Source organism: Corvus moneduloides, chromosome 1, assembly GCF_009650955.1.
Source record: "Corvus moneduloides isolate bCorMon1 chromosome 1, bCorMon1.pri, whole genome shotgun sequence".
Taxonomy (NCBI): Eukaryota; Metazoa; Chordata; class Aves; order Passeriformes; family Corvidae; genus Corvus; species Corvus moneduloides.
The window spans coordinates 24,473,658-24,492,635 of record NC_045476.1 but is presented as its reverse complement, the minus strand read 5'-3'; the positions used below and the strand labels follow the sequence as shown (position 1 = coordinate 24,492,635).

At 38.2% G+C, this 18,978-nt stretch overlaps 1 protein-coding gene across 3 annotated transcripts in view; it reads right to left on the bottom strand.

The window, feature by feature from the left end:
• Positions 1-18,978, bottom strand: part of TPPP (tubulin polymerization promoting protein) — an 88,043-nt gene that overhangs the window by 17,158 nt on the left and 51,907 nt on the right. For all 3 annotated transcript variants that reach the window (XR_004238815.1, XM_032102326.1, XM_032102317.1), the window contains exon 4: positions 14,697-14,887. Coding sequence is in view for 2 of the 3 variants with exons in the window: in XM_032102326.1 (XP_031958217.1) it covers positions 14,697-14,887 (191 nt within the window). In the remaining variant the exon portion in view is untranslated. The remainder of the gene's footprint in view (positions 1-14,696; positions 14,888-18,978) is intronic.

The following is an 18,978-nucleotide window of genomic DNA, read 5'->3' as shown; positions in this document are numbered from 1 at the left end:
TATGATTCTAATTAAGATACAAGTAAGTTACATACAACATAGCATTTTAGATTTGATTTCTTCTCTAAAGATGGTGTTGGAAAATTTTCAAATTCATAACTGTCTTTCACTGAAACCCTGTTCTGAAGCTGTAATGTGAATTAGTGGAGTCACATGCAGAAATGTGGTGAAAAATTACACAGACAGTAAGTCAGGAAAAATTATGATTGACATCTCCATTTTATAAAATGGAAGTTGGAACACAAAGGAGATGACCAACACAACAAAAGTCATAGAAATTTCTGATAGTGTCTTTACTGAAGAAAAGGCTGCAGTCTTTAGTCATTTGTGTATACCTGTGGTGGGTGGCTGGCTGAGTTTTGTGTACTCTGGCCAAAAATTGCCTCTTGCTTATTAGCAGGCAGTGTATGTGAGAGTGCTTCAGGGGCACAGGGAGGTAACGGCTTAGGTAAACATAAGGGAATTCGGCTAACAACTGGAGGTAGTGCTGTGGAGGAAGACATGCACATGGGCTGTACTGAAGAGTTTCTTGAGCTAACACTGGACATAATGGACACATATCCTGCAGTGGAAATGACAGGGGACTGATCCACAAGCCCTTGTGCTTCCATCCTCCTGTGTGATAGGAGAAATGGATGTGACCTTTGGGTTTCAGCTCAAGGTCATGCACTAGGTATGGTTCACAGTTGCCCTGCTCTACTCTAGCAATATCATATTGTGCAGGCTTTGGGACAAAAGGTTTTGTCTTTTTAGCAGTAAGATCTGTTTTTTTTCCAGATGTAGTCATTGAATCTGCATAGAAGTGCAAGGAGACTTTCATTGGCAAAGTTAAATTTGCTTGTATCCTGGACTTCTCATTGAGGTGTTTCATCAATGATTTTCAACTTTGATTTTTAAGTTACTTTTAATTCTTTGTGATGACTTCTTTTTTTAATTGAAAACAGTTTCCAGGTGGCAGTTAGATCTCCTGAGCACTGCCCGTCTCCCCTAAGCCTTGTGCACCACCTACTGGATTCTTTTTAATATCCTGCCGAAGATTTAGCCTTTCACAGGTCCATGAAATACAGGATTTACTTGTTTCCAAAAGGAAAGTCACAACCCCATTACTTTGGTGAAAAAATATGTCTTAATTCATCACAAATATGGCTTAATTCGTGCCTTCTGTTCAACATCCAGTTGTATTTAGCAACATCATAAAGTGTTCTTACTTTAACATTTGGCATCAATAATCATAATTAATGGCATTCTGTTTGGCGCAAAATATCTGAGGGAAACAGCCACTTATTTAATAATTAAAATGGGAGTTGTTATATGGTCTGCCTTCTGAGAGAAGTAAAACTTTAGGTTAAAATGAAATTTTAAAGACAATCTCATAGTACTTCTAAAAAGAATTAGAAACGCCACTTGGTCCAAAATTATCTCAGGTAATGTTTAAATGAGATCAAGCTATAGCCCAAGAGTATGTAGAAGCCCAGACAGTAAGGGGCTAATGTGTACGTCTCAAACACGAATAACCAGACAGCCATGGAGCCAGCCAAGGGGGTTTGTCCAAGAACAAGATTTGATTGGAGAAGAGGATCATGTGGAGGTAGAGCAGGGACAAACATCATTGTTCTAGTCCCTGGAGGGACAATAAACAAAAGACGGCATCAGTGAAGAAACAGGCACGAACTGTGAACCAAGGGCCAATCCAGCAGGAGGATATGAGACCACCCAAGACCCCTGTGACCCTCCAACCCATGTCCAGACAGGTCTGGAAGAACGGACTGCAAATGGTAACTAATTTGCATAGAAAGCAAGAAACCTGTCCTCAGGGCAGGCAAAACTGATCTGTAAAAAGGTACTCCCATCAAGCCCAGGCATGCACTCCCAGGACTCTGCACATCCCATCGGCCAGACAGATGATGTCTCTCTTTCTCTTCCCCTCTTTAATTCATCTCTTCCTTTCTTCTCTTCCTTCTGATCCTACCCCTTTACCCAAAAGCCACTGCTGGCTTACAGCGTAGGTCAGGAACTAACATACCAATTTCCATGCTAAGTGTGTAATTCACTAATAGAACTTTGTGGGGCCTCTGACTTTTGTCATTCCTTTCGACCACGAGCCATTTACAAATCTTGGGTGCTTCCTTCCCCATAGGGTGGGACAGACAAGAAACTGAGAAGAGCAGAACGAGACACAGCTCAGCATGAAAGCCATTGTCAAGTGCTGTTTATGAGGATGATGAGAATGAGAAGGCGGTAACAAGCAAAGATTGCACATAGGACAAAATTATGTCATGCTGCTTTAAGGCAGGCAAGATTTACTTAAGTAAAAGAAGATTACATCCTTCAGGATGTCTGTGTCATGGCAATTAGCTAAAGCAGGATCCCAAAATCAACATACAATATCACTTCACACTGGTGACAGTGCCTAGGAACAGAGATGGAATTTCAAATAATGGGAAACATTTTATACCAATTATATATATATATATATATATGTATGTTTTACATATAAAGATACAAGAAATTTTAATCTTATTGACACTGAACCATGCCATAAATCAAATCCCTCCTGATGGGAGAGAATTTTCTAGAAGTCCTTGCAAGGAGTTTCAAAGATAAACCGAGACTTTTCCTTGAGTTTCAATGCTTCCAGATAGTTGTTTATTAAGTCTTATCAGAGGAACAGAGCCACTAGCGTGACCCAGGTACAGCATAGAGCACAGAAAGCAGGACTGAAGTCTCTAATTAACACGATTTACACAGCCTTTTAAACATAATGTAACAATGGTTACTAAAAACGTACATTATTTTCACTTTCCTACCAATTATTCAGTAACACGGGCAGGAACTGCGGAATTCTCTATCCAATCATTCCAAACTACTTTTACTGCAGAACATGGAGTAGTAGAAGAAGGAGAAGAAGGTTTAGAGAACAACAACAATCCTCCATTTTTATATTTTTTACTCTTATCTATTTACTACAAAGAGAAGCCCAAAACCTCTAAATTTTTCACCCTGTGACAATCTTACATAGTAATCTATCACCTAATTCACACCACTGTATTTTCTAATTCCTGTCTGATCGTTGGTAATTTTTTCCAAGGTTGGAGGTCAAAACTGTTGTTCAGGGGGGTAAGAACCCTTAAAAACAGGCAGAGAAATATTCTCAGCACTCTGGGTTTCTACACTTATATTTAAAAAACTGTATTTATACTTTTCATATTTTATACTCCATCTGGTCCAGTGACGTCAACACATGAAACTTACTCTCACTGAATAAATGTCAGTGTATAACTACAAGAATTTTTTCCATTAAGAAACTTATAAGAAATGTTCCTTTAAAGAGTTTGCTTTGCAGTAAAAGTTCAAATTAGTAGTACTAAAATAGAATAAACCCACCAAAATACTACTGAAAGGAAACATTTAAAAAATAATTTAAATTAGCTGGGGAAATGAACAAAATTGGTTGCCTGAACTGTTTAATGTAAAGAACTTTAATTTCTATCAAGAATTAGCAGACATGCACATGCCTTGAGACTCATTTCGAGCAGTTTAACGGGAGCTATTATCAGTTAAGAAACACAACAAATCAACGTTTTTGTAACAATACAGACAACAACAGATGTTAGGACCATTGCAAAGAAGGCAAAGTTGTTTCATGATGGTAGTGTTGGTGGACACAGCGAGAAATCTTGCAAATTTAAAAAAACAAAGCCAGCACCACCAACAAAACCAAAATCAGTTCCAACAACCTGTCTATGGCTGACCAGGATGAAGGGCTGCTATTAGGAAACATGCATATATTTAATGTGATACCCTGCAAGACAGCCTATCCAATGTCCAGTGCCTGGATCCCTATTTTCCCCTGCTGCTGGAATCTGGATATGCAAGTCTGTGAAGATCACAGCTATACTTCATCTGCTGGGACAGTCCCATGTCATCATTCCCTTCCCACCCAATGCAGACCAACACATACTGGATCCCTTGACTAACTGGGATGAGATGTGCAGCCAGCTGAGTAACTATCCTGCAGATTCTATCATCTCCTGCGTAGAGAGACACATCATCAGACCTTGTAGCCTCCCCAGCAGCTGTTACAGACTGCCTGGTCCCTTTGGTATGTGCTTCCAGCTGTCTCAGAGACATACATGTATCTGGCCCAGTCTTATGAATGCTTTGCTAACTGATGCTAAAGCCCCTGCTTGCAGTCTAGGTTCAGCTCAGTATCTGCTGGCAGCCAAATGGTGCTAGACAAGCCCTCATCTGGCCCAGCTGCTGGCACCACAAGCACATGGGTTCCTGGCACCCACAGCCTCCACTCTAGTTACTGGCACCACAGGTAACACTGGCTATTGTGACCCACGGTATGACTCCAGCTGGTAGCAATTAGACTTCCATAAGCACATACGTACACAGAACAGATAATCCCCTCACCCAAGAAAAGTTAGAAATTAAATGTAATAAGACAGGGCAGCTGGCACTGAGGAGGTCCAGGGCATCACCAAATAACTGCATGGACCAGGGACTACCCCCTTATCCCTCTATTTTCCTGTGCTTGTTCCTCCCCAGACCACCTACATCCCTGCCTTTGGTTCCTTCCATATATATTCACTATTGCTGTGGAGAAGAGATCACTGAGAGGGGATCTAATGAATAATTATCAATAAGTACGTGAACTTTCAATGTGCTTGTGTTAGTTTACATTATTAGTAAATCAGTGCAGTGAGTTAAATAGAAAGCTGAGTAAATTAAAAAAAAGGCTAACTAGAAGACCAGGTTAAGTCCCCTGAAGACTCAGATTTGGCAGAGGTAGCCTTTGCCTCCACACTTTCCTCTGTGCAGTCCTGGTTGTGGTAGAACAGCTGACAGAAGCAGGAAAGATCAGCCTGCACAGCACATACGGACACGAGAGCAGGAGTGCATAGTTATTGCAACAGTAGCTACACAGACTGAAAACTAGCCCAAATAATTGTATTCCTGGAGTAAAGAGAACACATCCTTGCAGAGGGGGGTTATTTTTCATTTTAAAGTCATGACGTGTAAGTGGTGTGTAGGGGTGAATGGGCATTTCTAGAGGCCTGACAGGAAAATAATAAAAAATCCCTAACTCTTTTGAAAATACAGATCTTCGTGTCTTACATTCTCATAGGGCAGAAGAGTACTATCTTCCCCTATCTTAAAGGCTTTTTGAATGGTAAAGAAAAATACTGATTTTTCTACAGGGTCTGCTTCACTATGTTTTTTACAGTTTTTCAGTAACCATACCTACTAAGAGTTAAAAGGAGTACAGGAGGGGGCAGTCCATGGTCTCGATGCAGGAAGAAAAGCTATATCAGGACACAGCTGTATTAGATTTCACTTAAAAGGCAGTTCTAAAGAAGGTTGTCTAGTGTGTGAGAACAAGGAATACCATTTCCAGTTTGAGAACAACTGGAGAAGAGACAGGGTAGCTGTAAACTGTTTAGTTATGTTTCCTTGCAGTTGCTCATCACTGGATTAGCAACTGACTGCTCATTTTGTTGATTAACAATTGACAAATTGTCAATTGACTGCTGCATTTCTAGAGCAGCACTGTGACTTGGTTTTTTATTGTCACATTATTAATTATGCTGTTACAATGTTCTGAATTAAATTAAATACTTCAGTCTTCCGCTTCTTGAATAAAATCATGGTATTTTTGCTACTGGAAAGCTGAGTAATATTGTTATTTATAAACAAAAGGTCCACATTTCCTTTTGGATGTAACATCATTAAAACAATGCTCTATGTAGCAAATTACTTTCCTTACAAGTAAAGTGTTTTCAACACCACTTAAAGAAGGTGAGAGCAGTAACTCAGGCTTTTGCACTGAGGATCAAGCTATCTTAGGTAGCTAGTCAAGAACAAATGGCTTAATCCTTGTCAGATCTCATTTGGTGGATCACCATTATCATGGCTATTCAAGCATCATATTAGAATTCTCAAAATATTAATGGTCAGCTTTAGTCATTATTCAAACTGTGAAAATAAATGGTAAAGAAGAAATAGATTCTGCTCAGAACCAGACAGCTGGATGTTCAGAGAGTACTTTGATGTAATTTATAAATTCATCAGCAATTAAATTAACATATAAACTGTAAAATAACTGTTGCTTACAAAGTTTATCAGCAAATACGATTTACTTCAATAAATCCCAGAACTGACATAGTAACACATTTATTGATCACTTTACCAACTAAAAATACAATTTTATACAGTCAGTCAACAGCAGTAACGTACTTTATGAGAAGCTATGCTTTAAAGAAATGGTGTTTAAAATATGGATTTCACTATAACTTTTCAAGCCAAGCTTTTACAGTGCTAATCAAAACAACTGCTGCACTTGAACTTTTCCCCTAAAACATCAACAATAATGTTGCAGACAAAGTAGCTTTTCCATTGTTAATGTGGGTTTAGAATTTAACAAGACAACTTCAAAAGGCTTAAAACATCCATAACATTGTCATTACTTTAACATTCACACAGATAAAGTGATACATTTAATACTTTCTAGCATTAATAAACAGTGTAAAAATATATTGCATATATATATATATATATAAATTTGTTTCCTTTTCCTGAAAAAACCTAGTACAAACTAGTAGTATATGATTCCCCCCTTCAAGTTTCTTTTACTTGTTTTAAAGATTGAAGAGTAGTAGTTTTAAATTAACAGAAACAAAAGACATGGAAATAGAGAATCACTGTTGTGCTCCCCCACAACCTCTTGTCATGGTTACTAAGCCTATTAACCCCTTGGTAATGGTGGTTCTATTTTTGCTAATACCAGGTAGAATTTTGGAACTGGCTGCAGTGGGGATAAGATTTTGCCCAGCGTGCTTTGCACTGAATGGTGCCTGGCCCCCTTCATCAAGTGGTTAAAAATCTTTGCTTAGGACATGTTTATCTACTATAGTTAAGATTAAGAAATGCTACGCTCAAGTTGTTCATTTGCAATAATGAAGATTCAGTGTTAAATTGATGAGAAAAAGTAAACTTGTAAGGTTAAATGATCATGTAAAATTTTTACCATGTTGAAAATTTCACAGTGAACACAGTAGGCTAATACAGCTGCATGTTAATATTTGCAAAGCCTGCAATTAGAAATATTGCAGGTAATTATTAGCACACAGCACCTTCCTGGTTGATGAGAGACAAGTGAAAATAAGAACAAAAACTAGTAAGCTTCACTGGAAGTTTTTATCATGGTGTACAGTGCTCCAAGGAAGACTATGTCAAGACCTATCTCCATATCCCAGCTGCGTAACGATTAAATTTTAACTAGTGCTCTAGGTAATCATAGACAAAACAGTTTTGCCTCCACCCTTTATGATCAGGTCCTGACAGCATGCACATCCAGATTTGTGCAAACAAAGAATCAAAACATCTAATTGAATTAGAAATGGATGTTAGAACAGCATGGACTGATAAACAACCTAGCAAAGGAATAAAGCATAATGTGGATAAATAAATTGTTCATGACTGAAGAAAATCAATCTCATTCAAAAATTATACTTCTGTATAAATATATATTTCCCCTCTAATATTTAAATCTGTGAAACATAACACCTTGCTAAGAATAAACTTCAATATACTTATCCAACATTGACCATTTCTCTGCTTTACAGAATGTAAAGACATATTACTTTGTATTATAAGCATTATACAAAAAAATTTCCCTGCTGCAAGAATTTGCCAAAGCCGATATATTCTGAAGCCAGTACAAAGATTAAAAACAAACACACTTTTTTGCACCCTATAACTTGTTTTTGTCTATGATCTTACCTTTTCATACACTACAGTGTTCATACACAAAAGTAGTTTGCCAACACGATTTTACACAGGACATCAGTTTGTAGGTTAACTGACTTTACACAAAGCCTTTGTAAAGATCTATTACATATTTAGCATGAATATTACAGACATACACAGCATTTCAGTTGCATTAATAGAACCCTATTTAACAGAGCCCAGGCTGTATTATTTCACATTATTTAATTACTTTGTTTAAAAATAGCATTTGAGCAAATGTAAGCATACAGAAACTCATCTGATGTAAACTGGAACTTAAAATAATTTACCACTGTAGGGATTCAGACTGCCATCTTTTTTCATTTTGTTGCTGATCTATAATGTAGCTCCTGATCAAAACGCAAAGATGGATGAACTGAGTGTACTTTTAGGGCCACATTTTTAATTTACTTGACTGTAACTTTATTCATGTTTCTGATCTTTTCTGAAAAATATGCGAAATAGTAGAAAAATTTTGCATGAAGATAACTGGAGGTAAGGGCAAATTATCATGAGCATTAAGACCTTTACAAATGTTGACATCAAAACTCACTTTGTACAGTGCCATAAGCTTTACAGTAACTCACAAAAAAGAGATGCTGTATAACTGTATTTGAAAATTAATTCATTGGCTATTTAGCTGCAATGGAATATGATAGTAGCTTAGCATTTTTTCCAAATCAGGTTAGTCAGTTCGGCATTTCAATGTCAATTTCTAAATGAAAGGTTTAAAGAGAAAAAAAAAAAGCCTCTTCTGTAGTTTTGCCTTCATGTATATCTGTGCATGAATACAAAAGATAACTTCTTTTTTAAAAAATTGTTTCAGACTACCAGAACTGCAAATATCTGGAAGAATGCTCAGCAAAGAGGCTGGATTTTTCCCCTTTTTATTTATGATCAGGCTTACTCTTGCCAAAGTCTACCTTGAGTGGATGATCAATTAGTTTGAATGAAATAAGCCAATTCAAATATTTTCTGACAACAAAGCCAAGAGCTGTATCTTAAACTTGTGTTGAAATCCACCTTCTCCATAGGGTTTTTGAAGCAATATACCAAGGTTAATATACTGAAAAACATGAAAAAATACTGAATATATTAATAGATTTTTCTCCCTGCAAAAATAAATTACATGGACAACTAAGATGTGGAGGTTCTATCTGCAACATTCTTTTACTTCCAGAAGCATTACTCTTAGCTGGGACATCATTCAAAGCATTGGTTTTGAGTTTAATGAGCAAGCACAAATGCAACTACAGGTTTCTTAGTAGTTCTAGGATTCTGAAGACTTAAAAAGAACAACCCTGACCATCACTTCCAGCTCATATTAAGTAAGCCAAATGGGCACTTTGGGGTTGCACAAAATGAGCAACTGACTGATTAAATGATATTTTATGGGCGAACACTCCAAATACAGGAGGTACACATATCAATTTGAGGTACTCCAGACTTTAAGAATTTCACACAAGTTTAAGAGCTGTCATTATGCTTCTGGTATTTAATTTTATAAAGGTCCAAGCAAGACTTGACTCCATAAGCAACGTATGACACTCCTGTTTCCTGTTCCCAACTCATTATACCACAGCTTTATACTTACTAATGGATGATGAACAACTGTTTACACTGTTTACACAGTCAGTGTCAGCTTGCTTCACAAAGCTGGGGCAAAGGAAAATATAGGGCCCATGGAGAGTATAGTTTTAAATGGTTTCTTGAGAGCACTCAGAGGAAAGCTTGCTTTCACCCTAACTCTCTCTCTCCTACTTCCTTACCATGGAGAAACTTCCCTTGTCACACCAAGTCTATGTTAGAATTGCTGAAGTGATTTCTCTCAGAACAGGGTAGACAGGTAAAACTGTAAAGGCCTCCTTAGATCGTTACCTTTGTGCTATGAAGGGAGAATGACAGTGTCCCCAACTGGCCAAGCTGAACAGCACTGGCTGCAGAACTAGAGCTTAGCCTTCATAAGATTTAAGGTTTTCATCAATATTTATACAGTTTAATCACTTAAGCTGGATCCAAAGAGTATGTGTACACACACACAAACCTACACAAGTCTTGTGCATTACATTACTTAATACCAACTAAGTGACAAGCCAAGAACATAATATTCACACTACAAACAACGTACACAAAGGTGTCGTTATTTTGGCACACACGCAAGGCTGACAGTCAGTTAAGAGGACACATACCAGTGCAACATGTTACATTTGCTCTATCATGAAGGTAAAAGGTTTGCTCTCGGCCAGTGCAAACAGAGAATTCTTATTCACAGATGACAGGCATGTGCCCCCAGAATACATGCATCACTGAAGGCAAGGTTATGTTTTGACTGTCATACATGCAGGCACAAAGAATTGAAATTCATTTTATAACTATGAAAAGCCTTACAGAAAAAACCTATCAATTACAACTTTGAAGTTTTGGTTTGGAGGAATATACATGAGGATTTTCTCTACAGATGGTTACAGATGGCTGGGATACCTATCACTCGCAAGCCAACCCATAGTAGTCATTTGCCTTTTTGTTCTGCCTAATTCCAGCTACCATAAATAATATTAATCGAGATAACAGAAGTGAAGATATGGATGTCTGAAATGGTAATGTGTGAAGAAAGCTTTTTGTAATGCTCAAAAATTGTCAGACGAAATTTTAATTTAGGTAAGGTCAGTAACACACATACTTCAAAGTATCTTTGAAAGACAATCTCTGTGCTGATGAAACACACAAGCTGTGACATGTGAGTAGTTTGGAAATCTCCCTTTCCCTCCCCTAAATGAAAAGGAGGTAAGAAGTATTATAGGTTTAAAAAAAAGGGGGCTAAATTCTGGCTACAGTCTAATATTCAACATTTCCCTTGGGATTCCAAATATTCGATTACAATTAATGACAACTGTTCATATAGGACTCATGAAACTATGTGTGTGTTGAATGTCTGCTTCTCAGTAATACTGTTGTGATAGCTTTGATAACCACGAAGAGCAGGACAACCATTTTTGGTTTTAATATTTCCATAATGATGGTTGCAAAACTTTCAACTAAAGCTCATGGAGTGACTAAAGGGAATTAGTAAGCAAGCACTTGTAAGAAAATCCCTTTTGACTGCTGCGTATTTTACTTAAAAACTAAGTTATTTTTAAAAAATTATTTGTAAGGACTATTTATTTGCCTCAGTAAGGATTTTTATTTCTTGTTCTTGTAAAGGTTTTGATGGTCAGGTAAAGCTTCTGTAGACATACTGGTAAGGATTGTGTACTGCCACAGCATTTAAATAAAATTTGAGTTTGTTCTTTAAGGCGGTTATTTCTAAAAGCCATCTGAACTTTCTGAGCACATTTCTTTTGGTAGCATCTTCTGTAATAATGAAAGCAAAGATAATTAGGAACAACAAGGTTTTATAGAAGATGTCACATAACACAGTGCTATGTAGTGTAAGATGCTGAAAATCAGGCTGGAAATTTAGATAGAATGAATTGAGATGCCCCTGCAAAAAGAGAGGACAGTAAACCTTATTAGGTTCCCATGTCCTTACTTCAGGCATGAATTTAGTTACAGTCTGCAGCATGGTGCATCGGAAGAGAATATGCTCTAAAACACTCTAAGGGCTGAAAATGGGGCACCTCCTGCACCTCCTCAGCTATCCCTTCCTGTCATCTTTGAGGTATAAGCTGTACTTACTGTCCTGAGAGTTGAGGGAATAGCAGAATAAGAAAATGTACTTTGCCTCATTCCCAAGCAGGCCTGAAACTTAAGAGCTAATAATCAAGCAAGTATTTACACTTTTAATTTCCTACCAATATTAGTGGAATAGTAAGAGTTAAGTAGGTAGTGAACCCCTAATACACAGCTGCATAAGATGCTTTTATTCATAGCCATTATCTTTCACACCAAGCATAGTAAAAGAGAAAAACCTTTACTAAGTACTATCTTCCCAGCCACAACTTTCCTTTGTAACTGTCATATCAGAATGACTTCTTTTCATGCACCACTTTGAGGTTTAAAACTATCAGACTGTAGAAACAAAGAAGAAACAAAGGAGTGTGTTCCTCAAAATACTGCCATCTGAACCATCTTCTCAGGTTCCGATCCCAAGCTTAACCATGCCATTGAAAGAATTTCAAAGTTTGCATCAAGTCCATATAAAGTGCTTTTGGTTCACGGCAGGGATTTTATACTGCACAAGCAGTGCAAAGTAAACTCTGGCAGAACCTCAGCTCATTCCATCAGCCTCTTATAACAGAATAGAGTAGCTCAATTTCTAGCCAGTGCCAGCTTGGATCTGTCCGCGCTCTCAATTCCCTTGCATGCCTCCTGTCTTGTGAGTGTGCTGATCTCTCTCACTTTGAACAACTTCAAACCTAATTATACCTTAAAATCTTCCTAACCAATCACTCCTCCTGTATGGAATCATGGCATTACTGACACTCTGTATTTGGGTACCTGAGAAAGCCTGTCCGTTGTGCACCTAAGACCTGATGTGCCAGACAAGGCAGACAGCTAGCAATAAACAGCCAGGTCAAAAGTGTGCCGGCAGGACTCTGCAGTAGACTGGACTTCACCTTTTAGTGAGGCTTGTCCATTACCAGTGAGTTATTAGTCAAGTCTTAAAGTCAAAAGGAAAAACAGGGACACTGATTTTGCCTGTAACTTACTGAACGATTCATCAAGGTTGGAGGCTCAGCTTTTTTATTCATAAAAAACCAGGACTATCCTGGAGCCATCTTCAGGTGCACAGGCACCAGTAATGAAGAAGGTTCTTTAGATTTAGACAGTTTACTCCCATGCCAGAATAATTTAGCCGCTGTTGGTGTCAAGTATCCTATTTTCTGCTTTGGAGTGTGACAGGTCCCCATTGGCTGCACAGGAGTGGATAACCCTTCATTCTTCAAGAACACTGGGTAACTCTTGGAAAGGGTTCACAAAGCTGAACACTTTGCATCCTGAGCATCTTTACACACATCTAAAATCTACCCAGGTAACCAAAGCCATCCGTGCGAAAAGCCATTTAAATCTTTACGACAGTGTGTGCTGAGTTTTGTCAAACTTCCCTCCCCCTTAAAAACAAACACCAAAATAGACTATAAACAAACAAAAGGATGTCCAAGTCCACAAGGAAGCCCTTAACTTTCGTTTGGCATTGTTTTGGTTTTAGGCTGATGTATGGGCTCAAAGGGTCACTGAGGGCAAAGTTACGAGACAGGATACCACACAATGTCAGTAGAACAAAACATGAACAGTTTAAGGGCTGAAAAACAGTGCTCCCTTTTCCATACATTGGCCAAATTGAGACTATTCACCTGCATGGCACATAACAGCACACACTGCTCACCTACATTTTATGTACTCTGAGTGGAATGCTGATAGGGGTGGGGAGAGAGCAATACATCTATTAAGCTTTATTCAGAGTTGAATGCGAAAATCAGTGCACAAGCTCTTTTTGAAAGAAAGCAAGGAAGAACTGCAAAGAGCTGGTTTTGAATACTGAACATCCTATCTTTCATAACTTTAGAGAATCAGAATAATACATCAGGGTACTTGTTCAGCTCTTGCAGAAAATTAGAATGGCCTTTTCTCTCCTTTTCAACCCATACTTTAAAAAAAGTTATTTTTATTCCAATTAATTTCTTTTGGCATTCTGGACCCCAGCTAGGTCACACTCAGCTGTCTGTACCTTAAACCTGTGGGACTGGTTCTCCTGGTAACAGTGGAAAGCCATTCCCAGAAATACTATTACTCCCAAGTCTGGCAGCAAGAGTGAACAGAGAATCAAAGCCCTTGGCTTCAAATGAATCTAACATAAAATGTAGCCCAGTTATAATGGTTTAAGGGTTTTTTGTGGGTAGATGCACCTAATTACATAGATATTAATTGTAAATGTCCTTACTCCAAGGGGCCATAAGCTTTCCTTACGTATGTTAGAGCTTAAAGGGACTACGTGCGAACACATGTGCAAAGTAACGTTCATTTAATAGCAATCTGATTGGCAGTGTTCAGTCATAAACAATATTTTAAAGCATTATTAGCTTAATGCTCCCTTCACTTCCAATGCGAGGCAGTGCAAACTTGAAAACAGACTGTGAAAATCCTTTACTAAACTTTCTTAGTAATGTCTTGTTCTTTACCTCTCAGGTTAGTACAATAGCTCCATCCAAATCCAGCCAGTCAGAACCGTGCTACAGTACACACAATAACAAGCACAAAGTATAGACAGGAGGGAAGTTAAGGGCTGGTATTTTCCAACTCTTTCTGTTGACATAAAATACTTTAGGAGCCTATACTGTCCTAGAAATAGCTTTTTTTTCAGTTTTTCCATGAGTGGTATATGACAATCACAGGCTAGCACCTAGTATATTACTACCATTTACTTCCCAATAGTATATTGTTGAATGGTTTAAGAAAAGTGCCAGATCCCATATAAGACATTTAAAGAAAAACCCCAAAACAGTAGTCAAATAAAACTGCATTAAGTAATGGGATATTCTTCAGACAGACTGCTACAAAAGATCCTCTTTTCAAGAGGTTCTCTTTGACATAATCAGGGCAACTGAACATTAGGAATGTTTGAGATATTTTGCTTGAATTTACAAAGTGTGGTATAACTGCTCTTGACTTTGGCTTTGCTGTTTTTTCGTTTGGGTTTTTTCTTCTAAAGCTCAACAAAATGATATATTTTTTTTATACCTACATATTTATTTATTTTTGCCAATATATGCATGAGGAATGTAATGAAGTGGCATTGTGCTGCATGTAGCTCAGCAGATGTTGAAATCAGTTCCAGTTCCTGAAGACAACTTCTTGACAACATAGTCTCAACATTCACAAAAACCGAAACATGTGGGATTCATAACGTCATCCTTACAAATATATACTCTATCCCCCTCTGTGTTGTAAACCCTCAGCCTTACTTGTTTCCTTGTACTTTATGATCGTATGTGCCTGCATGCTTATAACCAGATACATATCCTGAGTTATCCACCAGATCTTCTCGGCCAGCTCTGCCTTTTCCTTTCCCACTGGCATCAAACCTCTCTTTGTGAGAACCTGTGAATTTTGAAGTGTCTGTAAGGCGTGAAACAGTTGGAGATGCAACGGTTTTCTATTGGAAGAAAGAAAAGAAACAAAACAAAAAGACACATCAGAAATCAGTTACTCTTAATACAGATACTTTTACATGCTACCAAGATTTAAATCTTTGCTAATGACAAAGACTATGCAAATACCTACTCATTTCCAGGATAAAAAAGATGTGTGTTTCTTGCCATTACATACAGTGACAATAATAATATAGCAGAAAAGGAAATAGCGCAAATTACGTCAAAACCTTTTGGAAGAGACCTTCAGTATGAGATACTTCTGATTAATAATCAAGTTCTAAGTACCAAAGATACAAAGAAGTCATATCCTGATTCCACATTTTGAACCATGTTCAAAATCCATTATGTCACCATCAAAGCATAAAAGCCTGGCTCCACCAATATAGAAAAAGTATTCCAATACAACTAGAATTCATTTCTTCGAAAGACAATTTTATTCTAAACTCTAGGATTCATGAGTGAAGTAACCAACTGCAAGGACTGAAAGTGACTTCTAATGTCAGCAAATTAGCAGTCTATGAAATGGCATTGAGCAAAGACTTTCCTTCCACTGAGTTATATCAAGCTCCTCAAAAATCAGTTTTGTTGTCATCAAGACAAAATTTGACTACACAAACAGAAAAAAAATGTATTTCACAACAACATAGAAGCATGCTAACTTGTGTGCTTGGACTAGGAGCAGCCTCTTTGATCCTTAAATCTGTATTTTAAAACCAGGGGAAGAAAAAACACACAAGACTTTTGAGCTAAAATGAATAAAGACTGCTAAAATCTGGGCATCTTTTTTATGTGCACCACCTGTCACTGTCTGAAAGAAAATGACCCCTGGAGCATTCTTTCCTCAAAACAGCATTGCTAAACGCTCTTTAGGGACTTCTGCCTTGTAGACTTAAGAATACAATTTGCAGAAGTGGTTATTTTTCTATACTGAACAAATAGATATCAAGACAATGCTTAGGAAGAAGTATTGGTCTAATATATACAGTTTACTTGTTCAAAATGACCTGGTAGCACCTTATAACCAGGAAAATTCCAAATGCAAGACAAGGGCAGTATTCAATATGGAATTAATTAAACTTAAAACATACTTACTTTCCTTGCACTTAAAAACCACTACCTTACAGAAAAACAGTTTTATCTAGATGTGCATACACTCTCTACTGTCACATCCACAGAGAACTCTCAGAAACTCTAGCTGACTGCCTTTTCCTTTACCAAATTCATTCTCAGGACGCGCTTCTATTCTGAGAATTTGTAATGGTAAACTTAATCACTATTTGAAAAAGAAAGACTACAGGTTCTGCTCCTATGTTTCGAAGGTGTGGCATGAAATATATGAAATTTTCCTCAATACATAAACTACAATAAAAATACATGAGAATTTTTGTACAGTAACATATTTAGTAACATACATACTAAAACTTGTGTGAGTGGATGGAAATGCACACATGTTAACATGAAAGAAGAAACAGTAAAATGAGGATTAATAGAATGGCTCATGTCAATAATGAAGGATATTCCCAGAAAACTATTCCCAGCAGTAAACTTGAGAAATCTGGTGTTTATATCAAGACACCTGCATTCTGGTAAGACCACAACACAGATGACTTATCAGAAAATCAAGTTGGATCTTTACAACAAGATGATAGCAGCATGCCACACAAGCCCTTCCTTTTCCTACTAGTCTGTAGGGAAAACAGCAACATGTTTCAAACCAACAAGAAAACTGAGGATGGGCAACAGCTTGGTAGGTTAAAAAATAGGACCTTTTTATCCCAAAAAAACAAACAAAACCTAAAACCCCAGCACAACGAACATACAAAACCAGAGCAAGAACAGTGATCCCACATCCTGTGGTCTTTCAGACTGAGATGGATCAGGCGGCTTCCTGCATCACATGACTCACGATATGTGAAATGAACACTAAGGCAGTAGCTGCAAGGCGAATATTTTTTCTCCAAATTGCTTTCTACTGAGTAAGAACTGCAGCCGTTTCCTAAGTTGCATGTAAAGTCACTGGTGTGCCCCTTCCAACACGTGACAGACTATTACAACTGAAGTCCTGTTGATTTGCTGTTGGCAAAATTTCTATGAAATGGGAGGCTCACTTTGTATCCAACAAAATTCAAGCAATGTTAACTCCTTGTACATTATGCTCTCACTCCCTGAAATGATATATTTATATAAAAGATCAGAGATGAGATGCCACCTCATTTCTCCTTTTTTATTTCTTTTCCATCATTCTTACGATGAATGCGTATACATTAAAAAGAAAATACTCCTTTCTTTTTAAGGTTGTGTAAACATTTTTAAGGCTGTGCTAAGACGCTTTCATTCAAAAAAGCCTTTGTAAATACAGAGTAGAATATACAACAACTTCATATCCACCTTGGGCTCCTCAACCAGAAGCAGCTAGTGGTACTATATATCACAGAATCATAGAAAAGTCCGCTGACTGAGCACTACTGAAAAAAGCCTTGCTCCACCATCTTTGCACCCTCCCTTCAGGTATTTATACACATGGATGGGATTCACCCTTGAGCCTTCTCTTCCCCAGGTTAAACAGTCCCAGCTCCCTCAGCCTTTCCTCATAGGAGAGACAGTCCAGTCCCTCCATCATCTTTATGGTCCATTGCTGGACTTCTTCCAGCAGCTCCATATCATTCTTCTCCTGGGAAGCCTAGAGCTGAATGCAGCACTCCAGATGAGACTTCACCAGGGCTGAGCAGAGGGGAAGGAACACCCTGTTTGCAGCCAAGATACCAGCAGCATTCCATACAGCAACAACACCACTCAGATTCATGTTCAACTTGGTGTCCACATTAACTCCCAGGTCCATTTCAACCAATCTCCTTTCTATCTGCACAGCCCCCTGCATGTACTGGTGTGTGGGGCTCTGTAGGCACCTCATTCAAGAGATGGGACCATCACGGTTATCACAATTTATTACTTGAAAAATCAACAAGGCATCAGTCTCAGAGTCCATAGATTTAGTAACAAGTCGCCATAACTGCAGACAGTCACGAGTTTCAAAGTTACATGGCAATTCATAACTTTCTGGTCCAATAAGCAATTAACACAAAGCTTCATTTTGACTTTGTAACCTATCACCTTTGGTATTTTTTACTGCATTGTGTCTGTTTCTCAACCAATAACTTGCTAGCTCACGTACACACATGTACTTCTATTATAACATCTAAATTCTTAACTTAAACTATAAAATCACATTACTATACTTAAAAACCCTTCACCATATCACCCAATACATATTCTTACTTATAACTATAGAAACACAGATTTATAATTCTTCTGCTTAAAGTCTGTGTAGCTTTGCCACTACACCAACCCAAGCTCTTTCCAGGGGTGTAAATCAAACTCATTAGTCCCTGTGGAAGTTTCTGCTCTTCTGTTTCCCACAGGGCTCTTCCTCGCCAATTGCAGGACTTTGCACTGCTTGCTGAGCTGGCAGAAGTTCCTGTCAGCCCGTATCTCCCACATGTCCCTCTGGATGGCAACCATCCCATCTGGATGACCTATTAGCCACTCCTCCCAGTTCTATGTCATCAGCAAACTCACTGAGAGTATACCACACCCTGTCATGAAGATGATTAATGGACTCAGTGGACCCCTGGGGTACACCACTGTTTTCCAGCCTCCAACTGGACTTTGCACTGTTCACCACCACCCTCAGGGCCCAACTATTCACCCTGTTTTCAGTCCACCTCAGTGTCTCCCCTTCCAGCCCCTACAGCAACAGCTTGAGGGGCTGTGAGGCTCTTGTAAGAGACCACATCAAAGGCCTTACTGAAGCCCAGGTAGACACTATACCACTCTCTTCTTCCCCTATCTCCTGGGGCAGTAATTTAATTGTAGAAATTTACAGGTCAGTCAAGCATGACTCTCCTTTGGTGATCAGCCATGCTGATTACTCCTGATGACTTTCTTGTCCTTCATGTGCCTGGATGTGATTTCTAGGATTAGCTGTACCATTACTTTCAGTGTCTTAACGTGAAAGGTTTATCCATAAAGATTCCTCTATGAGCTGATGACTTATTTTTAGTGAACGGCCTTCATGAACTGAATGTGCAACCAA